Here is a 19,186-nt window from a genome sequence, read left to right as displayed (position 1 = left end):
GAAAATTATTCTTCAGAGCTATGTGCAGTTATTATTATGTAAATACCCAATTGTTTATCATTTCAGCCTTTACTATAACCTACCATTTCTGTTTCCTCATATGATAGTTACTGAGCCAGATTAAATTAAAATTAAATTGTATTATCTTTGACCACTAGTCCACATTTTTAGTTTGAATTTGACTGTTATTTTTTAATTACATCACCGTGAGCTGTAATTGACTTTGTTAGCATCAGAACATGCCTTTATGTTCTATGTTCTTTGTCTGATATTGTAGTTTCTTTCAGATACAGTGATAATTTGCTTCACGTCTATCGGGGGAGGACTATTTAACCAGATCAAGTAAACCCTCATAGGTACATTGTGAAGAGGTTGACAAATTAGGAGAAAAGCACACAGAAACTAGCGATTGATTTGCATAGAGACAAATTTCTAATTATTGTCAGAAAAGATTGATAATTAAAGAGAGGAAAACTGATATAAATTAGCCAAAATGTTGGGGAAGGCTTGTAGAGATATTAGGTATTTTTTAAAGCAGGAATGATAAAAAATTAACAATGCCTTCGCCGGGAATCGAATCGCGGACCTCTGGAATACTGCTACCAGTGTGCAAACCACTACACCATGAAGGGTAGCCAAGAAGGTGGGAGAAATACTTTATATACTCCTCCTTTTAAACGGCTCCTCCTTTCAAGGAATGCAATAAAGTCTGCCCAAGTAGGAGGCTCAGTAGTGTTCAAACTCATTTCGAATAATTTATGAGTTTCCTTATCTAATTTAGGGAGAATTAAATTTATCAGTATGAGATCCGAAAACGTATGCCTTTCAATGCTCCAATGCTTAAGAGCTCTACTATTTTGCGAAATATTATCCACTAACTTTCTGAGCTTGACTGGTGATTCATGATTTATTTTTTCCATGTTTATAATGGAGTTAATGTGTCTGTCAACAATTAAGCTCTTATTTTCAAAGCGATTTTCTAATGCTTTATATAATGACTGAAAGGATTCGTCTTCTGTTTCAATCTGTTTCGCTACACCTCGTAGAGACGATTTCAAATAATAAAGCTTTTCAACTTCCGATAAGTGAGAATTGTTAGAAATTATGCTATTAAATTGAATTTTAAAATTGTTCCAATCCTCATATTGGCCAGAAAATGTTGGCAAAGGTATATCCGGTAATTTAATTCTGCTCCCAGTAACTTTAACAGTTGAATAAGTCTGACTTTCGATTACTGGTTGCTGTCTTAAAGACGTTCTTAACTGTCTATGCGCTCGCATTTTTAAAAGACTTATTATTTCTTTATACTGTTCTGTTGTATTAATTTCATCTTCTAAATCATCAATCGCAATAACTTTTTCTATTTCGCTGTTTACTAAATATAAGGCTTGCTCTTTAGCTATTAACTGAGCAAGTAGTTCTTCAATAACCTCACTGTTTGGATTTGAATTTTCAGTTTCGATTTGGAGTTTATCTAATACCTTCGTAGTAATAGTTCGCAAAGAAGCCCTTTTTTTCTTTATTTTTTCTATTTCCATCTTGAATAGTCAAATAAAACAATTTTTCAGACAGTTCGAAATTTAAAGCAATGTATAAATTAAACAAATGCAATGATTCGAATGCTTAAATTATACAGTTCTTAACTGAAAACAGTAGAATCAAATTTCACTTACCCATTTTTCTCAGGGTAACGACGAGCTGATCACTATATAACGATATCCAGACACAAAGAATTCTCAAGAAAACGAACGTTCATCCATATCCAATGAGACAGGGAATTCTAAACGAAACTAAAGTTCTACACAAAATCTTCACGAGCCAGTTCCAAGTTCTGGCTCGACTTGCCAAAAAATGTTTGTATCGAAATGTGGACTGTATGAAGCGATAATGTCTTTTAGTAGTTTTATTAAAAACTCAACAATAATATAAGTGATACATTACTTAGAACCGAAATTCTTGACAATTGACACGGATGCAACTTGGTGTCTGCTGACGAACGAACTAACAATTTTCCCGCCTAGTTGGCGGCACGCAGTTTGAATTGTAAGATCGTCAAGTTTGGCGCAATTACAGTTAAAGGCAGCAACAGGGTAGTTCCAAATATTTTAACCACTGAAGGCTTATTTTCAATCTCAAGAAAAGTGTCCCAGGCTTATTTCAAAATTCTTTGAAAATCCAGTGGCAGAAGCTTGGCTACATTTTATTAACACTCAGACTACAATATTTCATAAAATTATCACAATTGAAAATCAGGCTATGCCCATATTTGATGTCATTACTTCAGCAGATTTTCTAAAAACTTCAGTGTTGCATAAGGTACTACATTAACTCTTCCGTAACTTTATTCCAATAAATTTTAAAAAACTCTGGAAAAACTTGAAGAGAATGGAGATCACAATACAAAGTTATTAAATTTCAAGAAGCTACTATTTCATTTTATCAGACTACTATTACTTATTTGGAGAAATGGATAAAAAAAGTGTATTTCAGGAAATGTAAATGGCAACATCCATTCATGGAAATTTTAAACGCTGGATCATATTAAATGAAGTAAGTCTCTTTTTGAAGTCAAGGTGAAACAGCCTTTTTGTTAATTAATAAAATGATACCAAATAATAAATTATTGGAAATATATGTGAGGAATATATTTACCTCAATATATCATGGAAGAAAAAATATTAGAATGATAAAAAAAATAAGATATGCCTAGTTCAGAGGTGGGTGAAAATAACTGCATATTTTAATAAGAAACAGATTCCTTGTTCAAATGTTTTAAAATTGCCAGAGATTTTCTTTTGTCTTCCTGGCACTAATGCTGCATCTGAGCGAGTATTTAGCTATGAACACTTTTTGGACTAGTGATAAGACAAAGATTAAGGTGGACACTTTGAAGGGTAAGCAAGTCTCCAAAATAAATTTTTATGAAAATTGCTTGTTTTAAGATCAAAAAGGAAAAAGGTGTTCTAAAATAAAAGAAATATTCATGCTTCAGAGAAATATAAGGGTACTTCATGTAAATAATTTAGAAGATTTACAAATTTATTATTTTGTTAAAAATGAATACTACGTTTTGATTCATTCTTATTAAAAAAATATTATTATATCATTATTAAAAAATTAAACAAACATTATTTATTTTGATTTATGTATATATATATTGTCCTACATACCACCTCCTCTAGAGTAACATTAGTAATAAAATAAGTTATTTGCAAAAAAAAAAAAAAAAAAATATGTGTATAGCATCTCAAATTTCAAACTTCAAAACTTGCACGCCTTAGTAAATGAGCTAAATTAATCAAATTTAATTATGTTGTTGTTATGATATTTTTGTTGATTATTTTCTTTTTATAATATTGTAAATAGTGTAATATTTTTTTAGGCCAAAATTGCTATCATTCCATTAGTTATATATGTGAGTGGTTTTCTGTCTTCATTTTTCATGAAGTTCCTAAATAGTGTTCTAGGAAATAAGGTGGGTTTAATGTTTCTGTTTTAAAAAGTATGGCATTTTATTATATTGTACTGTGTTTATAGATAGAAAACCTTATAACATTTTTATGAGATTTTTTTCCTCTCTCTCAGATAACATACTTTTTAGGCTGTTTACTAGCATTATCTGCATCTACCTGGATATATTATGGTAAAGGATCTACATATTGTGAATATGAATTATATGCTGTTGCTGTTCTCATTGGCATAGCAGGATCAACTCTTTTGATTATATCACTTGCCATAACATCGGATCTTATTGCAAACAGTACAGTATGTATATATTGTTAATCTTTGTAATAGTTTTAAAGCATGGAAATCAATTTTTAATAGAAGGGTTTGACTTTATTTTTGGTACTTTTAATGTATAAGAGTGTGCAGTCTTTTGGTAATAAATTAATTATTAGTTTTTTATGATGTCTATTAGCTTGTGATAGGTAATGTGTGTGATTATAAAATATTGAACAGGATGAAATAAAAAGCAAATTTTATTATCTTAAAATAAAAATATGCTGTAGTTTTCATTAAAAATTATCAGTTACATTGTCTGACATAAAGCGAAATTGATTTTATAATGCCTGATATAAAGTGAAATACATTTTATTATGCATGAAAGCTCAACTTAGTTTTCATTTTTTATATGCTTATAAATTTGTTAGTAAGCTTGTATCTATATATTTGAGATATGGCTGATATATAATTTGAACAAATATTAGTTTTTTTTTTTTTTCTTTTACTACTATTTATCTTTTAATCCTTCATGTTTTATTTCTTCAATAATGTATTGATATAAATTTATTGAATATTTATCATAATAACATTTGCTTCAAAACAATTTTAAAATGCAATTTAAAACAATATTGTGTTTTTATCAATTTTAAGGAACATGCTACTTTTTCCATGTGCTGTTTTTCCAGATATCAAATATGCTTGTGTACGCACACCAAAAAAATATAATAAAATTTTTAAAAAGTTGGTAGTGACCTTTGAGGTTCGGATTTTAGATCATTCCGGATATTGGATGTCCAGATCGCGGACTTTGTACTGTATATATATATATTGTTCCAACAAATAACAGCATTGTCATTTCTTTTTGGTTATAAACTGGTAGCAGGCTAGAATCTATGCAATCATTTTTAGTGATTTAAGTGGTGTGACTGTTGTGTGAAGGTGCAGCCTGTGATATGCAAAATAAATATAATTTCCTTAAAAAATTCATTATATTCTTTTCAAAAGAAGATAACTGTGTAATATGCTGTGGTCAAATAAATTAGTAATAGTTATTCGGTTATCTCTTCTGTAAGATCTCTCCCAAGTTTTTTTTTTTTTTTTTTTTCCTAGTTAGAAAATATAAAAAAATTCAATGGAATTTTTGTTTTGTTCTTTTCTTTTTGAAGGTGGTTGCTTTTTTTCAGCATTAAATAGGGTGTAATTATGCATATTTTTTGCTTTCCAACCAGAAATTATTTCACATCTGCATATTAGTTCGCTTGAACAAGTCATTCATCCGTTAAAATCTAATTTATGGGATTTCAGATATCGTAATTTTTTTTTAAAAAAAAAAAAAGCAGAACTGATTGAATATGGAAAAAAAAATAAGTTTTTCATGCTTTATTTTTGCGATTATTCTTGTGGATTAAAATTTTTGAATGTAATTCATTGTTACTTTATTCACTGTTGATACTTTCAAAACCAGACTGGTTTACAGGAAACTTAAACCTGTGTTTCCAGTCCTGAAAATGTTAAATTAATATTATTAAAATTTGTTGAATAGCTATTCACAGAGTAAAACAAGGGGAAGGCAAGTGAGGTACTTGCCTCGGGTAAATGGCTAAGAGAGGTGCCAAATTAACTACAAAATTTTAGAAATGCATTTAAAAAATAAATTATGATAATTAACTTTTAGTTTTGAAATGTATTGAGAAGCACCATATTGAGGTAACACATTTAAAGCAATAAAAAGGGCACTATATTCTTCAATACTTGTGCATAAAAGTTCTGCACTTAAAAAAAAGGGCTTATCTAATATAAAATCCTGATGAATAAGTTGGCTACATAAAAGATTTTGTGGTTTTTCCCATGTGTTTCCGTCCAAACACAAGCCAGTTTCCATTAGAAAGTTCTCCACAAAAGTATCCCACTATTTCCACAAATAGTCCTTGTATGTTTTGCATGTTTAATTAAATACAAAAAATATAGGAGGAATATCTGTGTCTTTGCCGACAAATGAAAGAAAATATTGTTGTAAAATGGGAAAATTCAGTTTTAAATATATGAACAGAATATGAAAAGGAATGAAAACAAAATGTTAGTATATGAAATTGTCAATAATCAAATGATAAAAAAGGTAGTTTTGTCAGAAAAATATATTTCATAGTAGAAAGGAAAGAAATTAGATATATTTTAATTTCTCAACTAAAATAGACATATAAAAATAAACTAGATAACTTCTGATTTCCAATTTCTAACTCATAAAAATTAATATTGTTTGATATGAGTATTTTGATAATGAGAAACTTAGCATTTAAATATTTGTTTGATAACCATGCTATTTCAAGAATTCTAAAGCAAAATCAAGTATTTTAAAGATAATTCAGGAATGCATTTTAGTTCAATCGTATCTGAATTTGGAATTTGTGTGAAGAATATTTTTAACATTGCCAATTACGAATTTATGGTGAAAAAAGCTTCAGTGAAAAGTAAAATTTAAAAAAAAAAAAAAAAGAAAAGAAAAGAAAAAAAAAGAAAGAAAGAAAGGGGGAAAAAATGGGCAAAAGTAGGCGAGAAAAAGCTTCAGAAAATTTTAAAAAAGAAACTGTGCAAAATTTTCTCTTGGCCTCTCCCTCCCCCCCCCCCAAAAAAAAAAAACATTCAGATATCATTATGTAGATCAGTTAAATAATGAAGTAGATTTTAAAAGTAATTGTTATCGATTTTATTTTATTAAAAGCAAGAAAAATTTAATTACAAAAAGTGCTTGATTATTAATATAACACTTTTTATATTAACTGTAGTACTATTTACATTTTTAATGTTTTCATTTAAAAATTTTAAACTATTATATATATTAATTTTCCAAATATGTAAAGTTGTTATTAAAAATATGATGAGAGTTATAATATGATTTTGTGTATTTACTTTTATCAAATATAGATGAACAAAAAATACAGTTAATTCCATTGCATGTAAGGGTATGCATTTACTTCATTGCCTTGGCAAAAAAATATCTAGGCACATCTCTAGCTATTTACACAGATGCAGTTATAATGGAGTTATAATTAAATATGTCTAGGATAATAATTTGTTAAATGTAAATTTGCTATGATTAGGTACTTTTAATACACAGATTTAGAATTTTTTCATTTCTCCCTGACAAATTTTACATGTAATTGTAGTTCAATAAGTCTACATAAGAATTTGTTTACATTTTGCACTTAGGATAATGTATGTCTTGTAAAGTGTCATTCATCCCATGTTCTTTTATAACATATTTATTGATTTAATTCCCTTTCTGTTTACTTTCAGACTAGTTGTGCTTTTGTGTTTGGGTCTATGAGTTTTGTTGATAAGCTATCAAATGGTATCGCAGTTGTAATAATTCAGGATATTCATCCATGCTTGTAAGTAATTAAAAGCCCTAGTTGTGGTATAATTTAATGTTAAATTTTCCGTGTATATCTATAAAATGCTTATGATAGTTTTCATTTAAATTGTTTATTGTTATAATCTCTTAGTCTCATATAAGTTCTTGCAGAGTGGTATTAGAGGTTGTTAGAAAAGTAAAGGAATAGTTTCAAATAAAATGACAGACTGAATTTGGTTTGGTGGAGGGGGGTTGCTTTTCTATTATATGGTAAACGCAATTAAAATGTTTAATGAAAATATCAATATTTCTTTGTTGTAAATATCCATAATGAGGAAAATTTGAAAAAAAAAAAACTGATGACTATATGAACAAAATGTGAAAGTTAAATTTTTTGTCTTTTCAAATCAGATTTATTTTAAAATTTTTGTTTTTAAAATTGATTAAATGCTGTATTTTGTTAAGATCTTTTGCTTTTAGTATTTAAAAGGAATAAAATTTTACTATAAAACTTCTAATTTTTTGTAGTTTAGAAACATTTTACAGTATAATTATTCAGTAGCTCTCAGATTATGAACACCTCTCATCACAAAAAATTCTCTGAACAAAAAACGTTTTGGAGGATGAACAGTGTCCTGACTTATGAATGCCAAATTTGGCAAAAAGTTATTTTCAGGCTGTTTGGGAGTAATGTATGACAGAAAGTTAACATTCAGGGACATCTCAAAACATTAGTATTTCCCATTGCTTAACTCTCATTAACAATGCATATGCATGTATTTTACACCATGGACTTACGTGTATGGTTTGTGTTTTTTCATGAATTTCATGAGAGTTTAATCATTCAGTAAAATTGCACTAAATCATTGCACAAACACCATACGCATTTACAATGCTTATTGTATGTAAATTATATCTGCTTTACATCACAAGTCTACTAAACACATACTTGTATGTGACTTGCACTCTAGAGACAGACTGCAAAAAATGTAAAAGTGTGTTTCCCACATGCAATATGTTAATAAAACTGGGTAGCAAGTAACTTACAGATCCATGAATTTGGTCTGTGTTGAGACATTTACTATGGCATGCAAGATTTTGTTGTTGTCTATGATAATATGTGTCTAGTGAAACACATGTTTTAGAAATTAACACTGAAATGTGGAGAATTTACTATAGGACCATAAATCTGAGCTTAACCCCCAAAACGTGTGTATATATCCATCAAAAACAGCCGTTGTGGATGAAATAGCTTCAGAAGAAACAAAAGGAATGGAAGATGACCCTAGTAATTTTAATCTTCAAAATTTGTGTAGAATAGTATAAAGCGGAAACTTTCATATGAAGATAACATCATTATTATAGCATCCTGCGACACTGACCATTCTATGTCTTATTTAAAAAACATTTTAAACATAGGCAACAATAAATCACATAGCTAAAATTTTGAGTTCATGGTAGGCATAGTAGTGTCAAGCTGGATCGAATGATACTAAGTGACCTAAAAGGTGTCCTAATAAGACATTTACCTAATATTTTTAACAATGGAGAACTCTCATCCAAATAATAACTTCTGCATTACTTTCTACTTATGCTGTCACTTTTCTTTGTATACGTACAGGAAAATTAAATTTTATCTCTTTTGTCTTAAATTTAATAATTTCCATTGGTTTTTGTATTATTAACTTGTGCACAGAGTATTGTTGTAATGTATAAATAAGGGAGGTTTATCCGATAAAAGTTACATTACCATTTATAAAATAACCCAAAAAGGAAAACAAATTGCTTAAGTTAGTTTTCACGTATAAACTAAATTTCTAATGATTAAAATAAAAATATAGCTCTTCTTATTTAAATCATTAAAGAGTACTTGCTACTATAAAAATCAAAAATGCTCAGTGTATTAAATTTATTGATAAAAACAGATATAACAATTATTATTAGAAAAATCTGGTTAATACTTTCCATCTTCTCCAAATGATATTTATTCCAATGTAATTTTTTAAGTATTCAGTAATTTAATAATGCTGTAGATAATCATAATAAGAACATGCATATCCTTTGTTTTCTATCAACCTTGTAATACCACTGAGCAGCATGAACTTGACGCTTTTATAAATTAATTTTCCTGTTCCAAAATTTTAAATCTGATTATCCCTGTCTGAGAACTGTGTTACCTTAATTTAAAAATGTGTCTCAGTTCACAGAATAGAATTTAGTAATATACTTTTCATTGTTTTTATTGACAGTAACAATTTTGTTAGCTGTGCTATTTCATTGCACTGTACATTTTTTAATGGTTGTATAATTTAACTGTAAGTTATATATTTATTTATTTATAGAACTTGTTGCATTGAATGTAAATTCTATTACAAGTATGTTTTGGTGTATGCATGTGGAGGAGCTGTATTACTCGGTCTAGTAGCACTATCATTTTTACTCACTCAGTCAATTGGAGAAAGAAGAAATGAAGGTAAGTTTTGTAAATTTTGTTTGTGGTACATGGCATGCTGAATATAAAACACGTGTCTTCTTCACTTTAAATTATTTATTATGCTGTGTTTTTCATTTAATTAATAATGTACATTATTAATATTTTCCTTTCTAAAAATTATACCTTATTTCTCTGAATGTAGTTCTGAAAGATAAAATGTGAATGTTATTATAGGTACTCTGTATGTTTATTATAGTATAATGTAATGGGATAACCATTAAATTATTTTATATTCAAGTCTGTGTAATAGTTTCATGTTACAAAAACTTGAATTTTTGTACAAAATTTTGAGTAATCATTATTATTTTATTATTCATTTTATCCAAAAGGTCACTTTAATCAGCAAATAATTAATTTCATTTGTAATGGGATCTTTAAAAGCTTATCAAATTACACTTGCATACCTTCCAGTTTGCAACCACAATATCTTATCTTAGGAATCTGTATTTAAAAAGTTAAGATGAGTATCCTATCTGTAACAATATACTTCTACTATCCCCCAAAAGAAACTGTAATTGATCACATCATAAGCAATGTTGGTTGTATGAAGATGTTTTAATGAGGAGTTAACTGAACTGTGAAAATATACTTCTCAGTGGTATTTTCCTTAGAAGGCCAGTATAAAAATTTTAATTTCATGTATTTTTACTAAAGGTGTTTAAAAACTTTAACCATAAGTCCTTCTGTTATTTATTTCTCCCTCAGTTATTTGAAAGGTATTGAGTCTTTTTTCAAAACTAAATTCTGTTATATGTATGTTTTATATTAGTTTTCTGTTTTATTTTGAACAGCTATTTGTTTTCTAGATGATCATAATTTAAAACTACAGGAAGTTTTAAGCTTAAACATCTGTCTCAAGTCACATCACAAAATGATCAGAAATTTTATTTATTTCCTTTTTTCCTCATTATTACTTGCTATCCATATGGTGTTTTTCACAGAAATTATGTGTGTTATTTCTAGATTATCATTTCCTGAAATACTTGCATATAATTAAATTACAATTTAGAGACCTATCTATAATATATCTGTTTTGCATGATTCCTTCACATTCAGTTATTGATTTAAGAAAGAGAAATTTAAAAGAAATTCATTTCTTACTTTAGAAGTTAAAAGTGGTCAAATGATTTTGAATATATATATTAAAAAAAAAGGCTCTCTGTGTGTTTTTTAATAAACCAGGCATATTTTGCAAATGAATGGTATTTATATATTTAACTTGATTAGTATTATTTTCTTAATTTAGGTTGAAATAACAATATATATATATATATATATATATTCCTCTAAAATAAGTATTACAAGCAAACTGAGGGCTTAGCCATGGGAAGCCCTCTTAGTCTCATCCTTGCTGATGTCTACATGCATTATTATGAATCAAAATTATTTGAAACTTTAAACTTCCTGGTATGGTTCTGCTACATAGACAATACTTTTACCCTGTTTGAGAGTAATAAAGATTATTTAAATAAAGTTCTTTTAATTATGAATTCCATTGTTTCTGCCATCCAGTTACTTTTGAATTTGAGACATCCATTTCTATTGTAGTCCTCAACATTTTGGTCACACGTAACATATCCAACTTCAGTACTATTATTTAGATAATAGTACTGAAGTTTGGTTTGCCTTCTACCATACTTCAGATCATGTCATCCATCTAAACAGAAGTTAGCATCATTTTATTCCTTTGTTTTCTGTGCACATCAAGTTTGCCCCTCCAAATTGATTGATTTAGAACTAAATTATTTAAAAGCAGTTGCTATTGACAGGGGCTTTTCACCCAACATTATTAACCAAGCAGTTAAAAAAATGCTCTTCTCAACCCATCAAAAGACACACTCTCATTTTAGAAGATTATAAGAATTCTGTTGTCATTCTTTTTTTTTTCCATCGATTAGCTGTACAATTGCACATATTTTACAGAAATTTAACTTTTGAGTAATTTTTTCTCCTAACAATAAAATTTCCTATTCCATTCCATACTTAAGGACGACCACTTTCCAGATATGAATTCTTGGGGTATTTACAGGATATCTTGCCAGTGTGGTTTAATTTACTTTGGGCAAACTAGGAAAGCCTTAAAATTTTGCATAAAAGAACATGAGGCATATGTTAGGAAAAAGGAAACTCAGAAGTCCTCTGTTGCCCAGCATTGTTGGTCCAAAAATCACACATCCATTTTTCTGCAGCCAAAATTATTCTAAAAACATCTTCCATTAGTGAATTAGATTTTCTAAAAGATGTTTCACATTCGAAAAAATCTGCCTGTTCTAGTTAACGACCCTAATTCCAATCCATCTTTACTTTCAGCCCTTAAGGAAATTATGTTTTCATTTTTTTGTTTCATCAATAGATGGTGCCAGTAGCTTAACTTCAATCCAGCCATTCTTACCTTATCACTATATCTTATCTTGTTCATTTGGACTTAGGCAGCTGAGGAAGATGGTTCTGTAGTTAACTCATCAAAACTAGTGTTGCAGATTCTCATTGTTTGACTTCTCCCATAATTATTTTATTAGTTTAAAAGTATTAAAATTATCAGTTTAAGAATGAATGTTTTTAAGTATTACTTGTAAAAATGAAAAATTAATTAAACTGCTGATTATAATAAATTTGTGGTATATTGCTTCCCATGTTAATAATATGATAGCACTTCATTATTCACATTTATCACTCTTTGTGATGCAGAATGGTGAGATAGCACGAGTGTTGTCTCTGTAATTGTATTTTTATGAAAGATTTTTATGAAATGTGCAGTTGCAAGTAATTAAAAAAGAGTTAGCAATAAGCCTACTGCAGTGAACCTAACATTTAAGGAAAGTATGTAGAAAGAACTTGCTGTCAGAGGAGTTTGGATATACAAGAACAATCTTTATTCTTGAAAATAATCATGAAAATAAGCTTCTTGAGAAAATTAGTAGTTTTAAAATTATTATCTTTTCTATTTATTCTCATGGCAAGATAGATTCCCAGTTTGATATTATATTATCGTATTTTGCTTTAATCTCCTTTGATTTAAAAGCCATTAAAGCTTCCTGTTGATGAGCTCTCATTACAAAATCTCTTCTGGCAGTTTTGATTAAATGAGTGAGGCATACTAATCAACAGATATTTGTGACAATAAGCTCCATAAAGGTAGTATTAAAGTGTTCAACTTTTCTCTCAGTGTAGTACTAGAACTATTTTCTCAGAGCTCTACTGTCAGAAAATACTCCTTTTGTAAAAGTGCATGATGCATGCAATATGTACTTTTACAACTGGACTTTTTTGCAATTTTTTTTTTTTTCCTAATCTTCTAAGGTCCAAAGAAGGTTCTTTATGCCAGGTGCACTCCTCCAATGAAGATAGACATTACTTAAAATGTTTCAGTGTTGCAGAGTCAGTTCATCATCAAATTTGAATGAAGGAACATCAAATTTGGGAGAAAATGTTATATTGGCCCTTTTCAATCTTTAAATTATACAAATTATACAAAAATTATATAAAAAAAATTTTCTGAAAAATCAGTTAACAGTGAAATAGCTATTAATGTAAAAATTAAATGCACGGAATATGAAGGGGAAAAAAAATGGTCACTTCTTTGCATATTCAGGTCTGAAGCAGAATTTTACTGGTGCCTAAATAGAATTATCTTCTGATATAAGAAAAAAATGCACTTTATTGTGCAAGGTTAGTATAGAATGCTATTGAGTTTAGTAAGCTCTTTTATTTATATATTTATTTATTTTTGTTGCTGTTGTATAATTGGTGACAAGTACAATCTCTATTTCCTTATCCTTCTTAAACTGTTATTATTGAAAAAAAAAATTAAACATATTAATTTAAAGATTATGTATTGGCTTTAATTTTTATTGTTTTAAATTATTAAGGCTTCATAATATTGTCTAATAATATTTATTTCTTGTTTGAAAATTCTTAAATGGGGAAAACAAGCATCCTCATAATTTGGGAATATGGTGATCTCAGAAAATATGTTGCTTGCTTTAATTAATTGATTGTAAATTGGAATATAAAGTTAGTATTCTGTATGTTGCATTTGCTTTTATTATCATTTTCTTAAAAACATGGGGATTCCTGGGAATATTAATTAACGTGTTTGTAATTTATGCTGCTAGTTGCCTTTACTTGCTATTAATTTTCGGATTTTGCTAATTCATGGCAAGATAGTCATTCAGAAAGTAATAAAAGGTTAATTTCATCATTACTTAAAATTAAAATTCAGAGCTTACTTCATCATTTTTTAGACAGAATCTTTGAATCGTCACTGATTGTTAGTTGGTTAGACCTTTCAGAAAATTATAGTATGAACAATAATATATAATTTTACAATCAGCTTAAAGAGTAATTTTCTTTGATATAATTACAAGTAATATGTATGTCTCTGAGAAGCTGTAATATAGGGAAAATCTAAATGTTACCATTTCAGCAGCATTTAATATAATCTGATGTTCAATGTGTATCTCAATGTGAGTATTACTGGTTCTTTTCCATTAACAAAGTACTGCCATTTGCCAAATGTGTTCCAAAGCACAAAAATGTGGTAGCCTGTTTATATTCAATCATAAATAGCTGTGCAATGACATTACAAATAAGTAGGAAGAATAACATCAAGTCAGGAATTATTTCTCTTAGATTTTTGGTTGCTTAAGGAGATAAATAGGAAGTTGCAAGTTAATCACAGTGTTATTGATCTTTGTACTGGATTCTATGCACAAAATAGGGCGTCAGTGCAGCGCTGACTGCCACCATCAAGATTTCTTCCTCACTGAAATCGGGGCGGCAACTGTATGAAAAGAGACAAGTATTTTTGACATTATTAAATGAAATCAGCAATTTTATTTTTCCTGTGTAATCTGAAAATAATCTAGCAAAATTTATTTTGTATTTGTCTTCATTTTTTATATTTATTCTGCTTTTAATAAATTAGTTATTCTTTTCATGAAGCTTTACGTATTGTTAGCATTGCTGTCATCTTAGTGCCAACATTTTACATTTTATGTTAAGTAGTATCCTGTTAATATAAAAGTATTGTATTGTTTTTTAATATTTATTTTGCAATGAGAAGTAATGAAATATGAGTTCTTACTCTGAAACTTATTGTTGATACTATTTATTTGAAATTGTTTTAAAATTTTCATATTATGTATAATTGCTTCTACTTGTCATGGTTAAATACCCTATTAAGGGTTTTAAACCATAACTATGGTTTGTGAAGCAGTAGCCTTTTTTAACTTTTTATTGTTTAATTATCTATTAAACAAGTAATTTAATTTTTTTTTCTTCTAATTTTAGATCAGTTGCACCAAAATTCCATTGTCCGAAACCATCGAACACACAATGGGAGCATTTCTAAATCTTCTGAAAAGAAACCATTATTAGGAGAGCAAGATTCAGATACTCCAGGGGTGTGATTTCTCGATCTCCCAAATCAAAAACTACAAGAGTATATGCATCACAAACTTATACCTGCTGTGTGCAATACATATAGTGATAATGGCATTACAAAGCAAATAAAGATATTTTTTTTAGCAAGCTGGCTTTTATAAATTCATTTTGCTTGACTTTTTAATGGAAAAAGGTGCTACTGAGTAAGAGAACCATAATTATGAGTTCCTTAGTCCATTTAAATTTAGGAATTTAATTTCTTTATTTGGAATTTTGTCATATTCATATAATGAACTGTATTTTATATTAGTTGTTTGTCCTTCATAAAACATGCAAAAATTATGCCTTGTGTCTGTTTATATTTTAAAAAAATTAAAAATTGTTTTTGTACAAAGTAGATTTGAATTTTAAGTATTTATTAAAAAAGTTAATTTAAAATTGAGATTCAGAGTTGCCATATTATTTATGCCATTTCTAATTAAAATTTGTTGATTTTTCTCTTCCTAAAAATGGTTAAAATCAAAGTTATTTTTTTATTTTTTATTATTTCAAAAGATGACCTTTTTGTTAGGTAGTATAAATTTAGTATGAATCAAGAATTAATGTAAACAGAATTAAAAAATACAAATGTCCTTAAATAATAAAATTGTGAATAAAGTAATGGTACTAATATATTTATAGAAAGAGAGCTATATATAAATAGATAGATTAATTCAAAAGGAAACTAAAGTAAAATTACTGATAACTTTTATCTAGTGACTTTTCTTTTTGTTGAAATATTATACATAAAATTTATATGTTGTTTTAGAAAATTTAAATCATTTTGAATTGAAGACAAGACTTATACAAAGTAATTATTTATTTTTGAATAAATTATTACTGAATGTACAGAATGTTACTGAATCTTTTACTTATTTTGAAATAAATATTTGACCTTTTATAATTATCTTCAAACCAGTAATTTGAGTAACTTTAACGTTTTTTTTTTTTTTTTTTTTTTTTTTTTTTTTTTTTTTTTTAGATTATTTTTTCTTACATATTATCTTCCGTGCAAAAAAAAAAATGCATATATATATATAGTCTTTGCAAAAGGGCAATGTAAGAATATCACAAGTATTATTGTATGTATGTGTTTTGTATGTATGTATTATTTGTGCAACAGTTTTTTATATCATATTCATGCATATGTGATAACCAAGTCATTTTCATTGTGAATTTCATATTTTGGAAGATCTCCATATTTATTTATTTACTAAAGGTGCATTATAAGTTATTTTTATTCTTTAATTCTAAAGGAGTTTTGTATTTCAAATACTACGTCATCTGACTATGTTTGTTTATTTCATCATTTGTTCCTGAGATTACTTTCTTGTTACAAAATGAATGATATATTTATCTGTTCTTCCCCACTGAAATTAAGTTTCATAGATTTAGTATAAAAGTTATTCAAACTGGATATAGACATTCCTTTATATAAGTTTATTGTATGCTTATACAAGTTCTAAGTCAGATTTTCATGTTTATTATTTTTATTTCTTTATGATATAATGAAAAATGTATAAATGAGCTGAATACTCTGCCACTCTAGTTCTTTATTGTTTACTCCTCAACAGCTTGTATTATATCCAGTTCATATTAGTTTAATCATTTAATTATTAGATATTTTTTATTCCATGCTTGTATCTCTAATATATGCTTGTATCTCTAAATATTTACCATTTGAATGTGCTTAAGTTCTCTATATATGTGTATCCTAAGAATTGGGAAGTATCTTTTGGAATGCTTGAAGTGAAACAAAATTTTAATATTATGTAAACTCATCAAAGTGATCTTAGAAGCTCGTGAAAAAAAATCGAGTAGTTTGATAAATTAAAAATTATGATTAGATATATTTATCATAGCTACCAACTTTCCCTAATATTTTTTTTTTTTTTTATGCATCTCTTGATTTTCCAGTAGATCAACAGTTTCTCTATTTCTAATTTTTAGACTTTACTGAGAAAACCTTTTTTACAGCAATAAAGGAAATATGTTGAAATGATGAAATTTAAAGTGTCCAATTTTCATTTTCCCACCCCTACTGAATTTCAGCGTAATTTTTGTCATCAAATTTCATTTTATCTGAATTGTCGAAATTTATAGTGGATATTTTTAGAACTTTATAAGAAAAGTACTAAATGAAATTATACAGGAAAAGGTAAAATTCAGAATAATTAAATATTAATGTATTTTGTACCAGAAACATATTATAAGTAGTTGAATAACTCAAGCCATGCATTATAAAAGCAAATTTTAGTCTGGGGTTCTTTTGAAATGGAGCCATTATACAGCACAAATCTCCTGGAAATTTCAGAGTTTTGGCACAAAAACCATACGGTGTTTCATATTTCAGTGTTGGCATCTATGATATATAGGTTAACTATGTGTAATAAATTGGTTGTATAGTAAAATCAAATAACTTATATTTGAGGTAGGGTAAGATACTTGCAGAATAAACAATTATTTTAAATTGCTTTCAGAGTACATGTTGATAGATATTTTAGTGTGTAAAGTTGGAATATATTTTAAATATAATTGTAATTTTTTTATATGATAAACCAGAAGATTGTAAATTTAATGTTGTCATTAGTATAGCATCTGTTTTATAAGATGTTTTAAATTTTGTATTAGAAAGGTCAAATTTTATTTTACAGTATTTGTTTTTTAATGCAAATTACATTGCAATCATATTATCAAAAAGATGTAATTTTATACATGGTGAATTTTTATTTTTATAGTGTTTGTGAAAATAAACTTTGTTTCATTCTTTGATGTTTAGATAATAAAATCAAAATTTAAATTTTTTTCATTAATCTTTAAATAAGGTTGGTTGCTTGATATGCTGTTGACTTCTTTGTCAAATAAATTATGGTATCCTAGGTAAAAAGAATTTTATTTGGAAATAATTTTGTTTTTATCTCAGAAAGCTATAAATTGAAATATTATTTAATTTTTATATGATAACTGTACTGAAAGAGGAAAAAAAAATTGCAAAAGTAGATGCAGGCAATAGCAAAATATAGAAATGTGTAAAAGAAGAAAACATACTTTCAGTACTTGTAGTATAGATGACCTTGAGAAACTTACTTTTAGTATTTTGTAAAAAAGGTGAATTTGAATATCCCAGAACCTCCTCCCCCCTCTTTTTTTTTTAAAGAATATTTAGTACTCTTTTTTACATCTGTTTTGCATTTATGAGGTGAAGCCCTTAATTTCGTTTCTATTCTTTAGTCACTTCAAAGAGCCTGTGTTTGAATTTTCCACACCACGTTGAAAATACAAAGGGAATATGTTATTACAACAGAGAGAAGTTACAAATAACAAGAACGTGATATAACTTGTAGCTTATAGTAATTAAGTATTTACAACTCCGTTATATGTACAGTTGGTTTATTATTCAGATTTCCTAATTCTCAAAGAATAAAAATTTAATAAATTCTTAATAAAAGATCCATTTACTAATGGCAAGTTTTAACATTCATTAGCAATCAAATGGAAAGATTGCTAAACAGTAATAGTTTGACCTTGTTTAAATCCTGGCATATGGGCTGGATATTTTTCATGGTTTTGCCCGTGTAAAACATGACTATAATCCAATTTCCATTTAAAAATTCCTTCATGAAGATATCATTTCCTTCAGGCAGATAGCTCTCAAGTTCTTTGCTATATCCCAATCCACTTCATGGCAATTTATCATGCAAATAGTTAGATCTTCACAAACCAATATGAGAGATTGACAGTGATAATATCTGCCACCTATTTCATGATACCTCCATACTGTTGTCTTAAATCCATTTATTTTGTGTAATTTTGGGAAAATGAGGTCAAAAATAACAAAGCAATATTAAATCTTTAGTGGTTAATTTAGCTGAAAAAATTCTGGTACATTTTATTTATTAAAATTCACTTGAAATATTAGTTAGTAAAATAAATGTTACTTGAAAATGGAAAGTTTGGGAACATTTTTGTCTTATTTATTCCTGCATTTGTATCAAATAAACTTTATTAATTCTTTATGCATAGATATTAGCCAAAACTATGAAGCATTGGTAGTTTGCCTAGAAATTATTTCTAGTGGCTAAATGAAATCTGCGTAAAGTTTTCATGCTTTCTTCCTATTTAACATATAAATTTATTTTCCTTAAAAATACCTCCATTTAGGTTAATTGCCTAAGTTTGCTTTATCATAATCC

At 27.7% G+C, this 19,186-nt stretch overlaps 1 protein-coding gene across 6 annotated transcripts in view; it reads left to right on the top strand.

The window, feature by feature from the left end:
* Positions 1-17,765, top strand: part of LOC118196133 (major facilitator superfamily domain-containing protein 12-like) — a 207,559-nt gene extending 189,794 nt beyond the window's left edge. For all 6 annotated transcript variants that reach the window (XM_035367535.2, XM_085823515.1, XM_035367533.2 and 3 more), the window contains 5 exons: positions 3,383-3,475; positions 3,586-3,765; positions 7,018-7,112; positions 9,418-9,548; positions 14,862-17,765. In XM_035367535.2, the coding sequence (XP_035223426.1) occupies positions 3,383-3,475; positions 3,586-3,765; positions 7,018-7,112; positions 9,418-9,548; positions 14,862-14,980 (618 nt within the window). In that variant the 3' untranslated portion in view covers positions 14,981-17,765. The remainder of the gene's footprint in view (positions 1-3,382; positions 3,476-3,585; positions 3,766-7,017; positions 7,113-9,417; positions 9,549-14,861) is intronic.
* The last annotated feature ends 1,421 nt before the right edge of the window (positions 17,766-19,186 follow it).

This window comes from Stegodyphus dumicola, chromosome 9 (assembly GCF_044657685.1).
Source record: "Stegodyphus dumicola isolate Sdum_Otavi_A_Nest chromosome 9, ASM4465768v1".
Lineage (NCBI taxonomy): Eukaryota > Metazoa > Arthropoda > Arachnida > Araneae > Eresidae > Stegodyphus > Stegodyphus dumicola.
The sequence above is the reverse complement of the archived record's forward strand: the minus strand, read 5'-3'. Positions and strand labels throughout refer to the sequence as shown.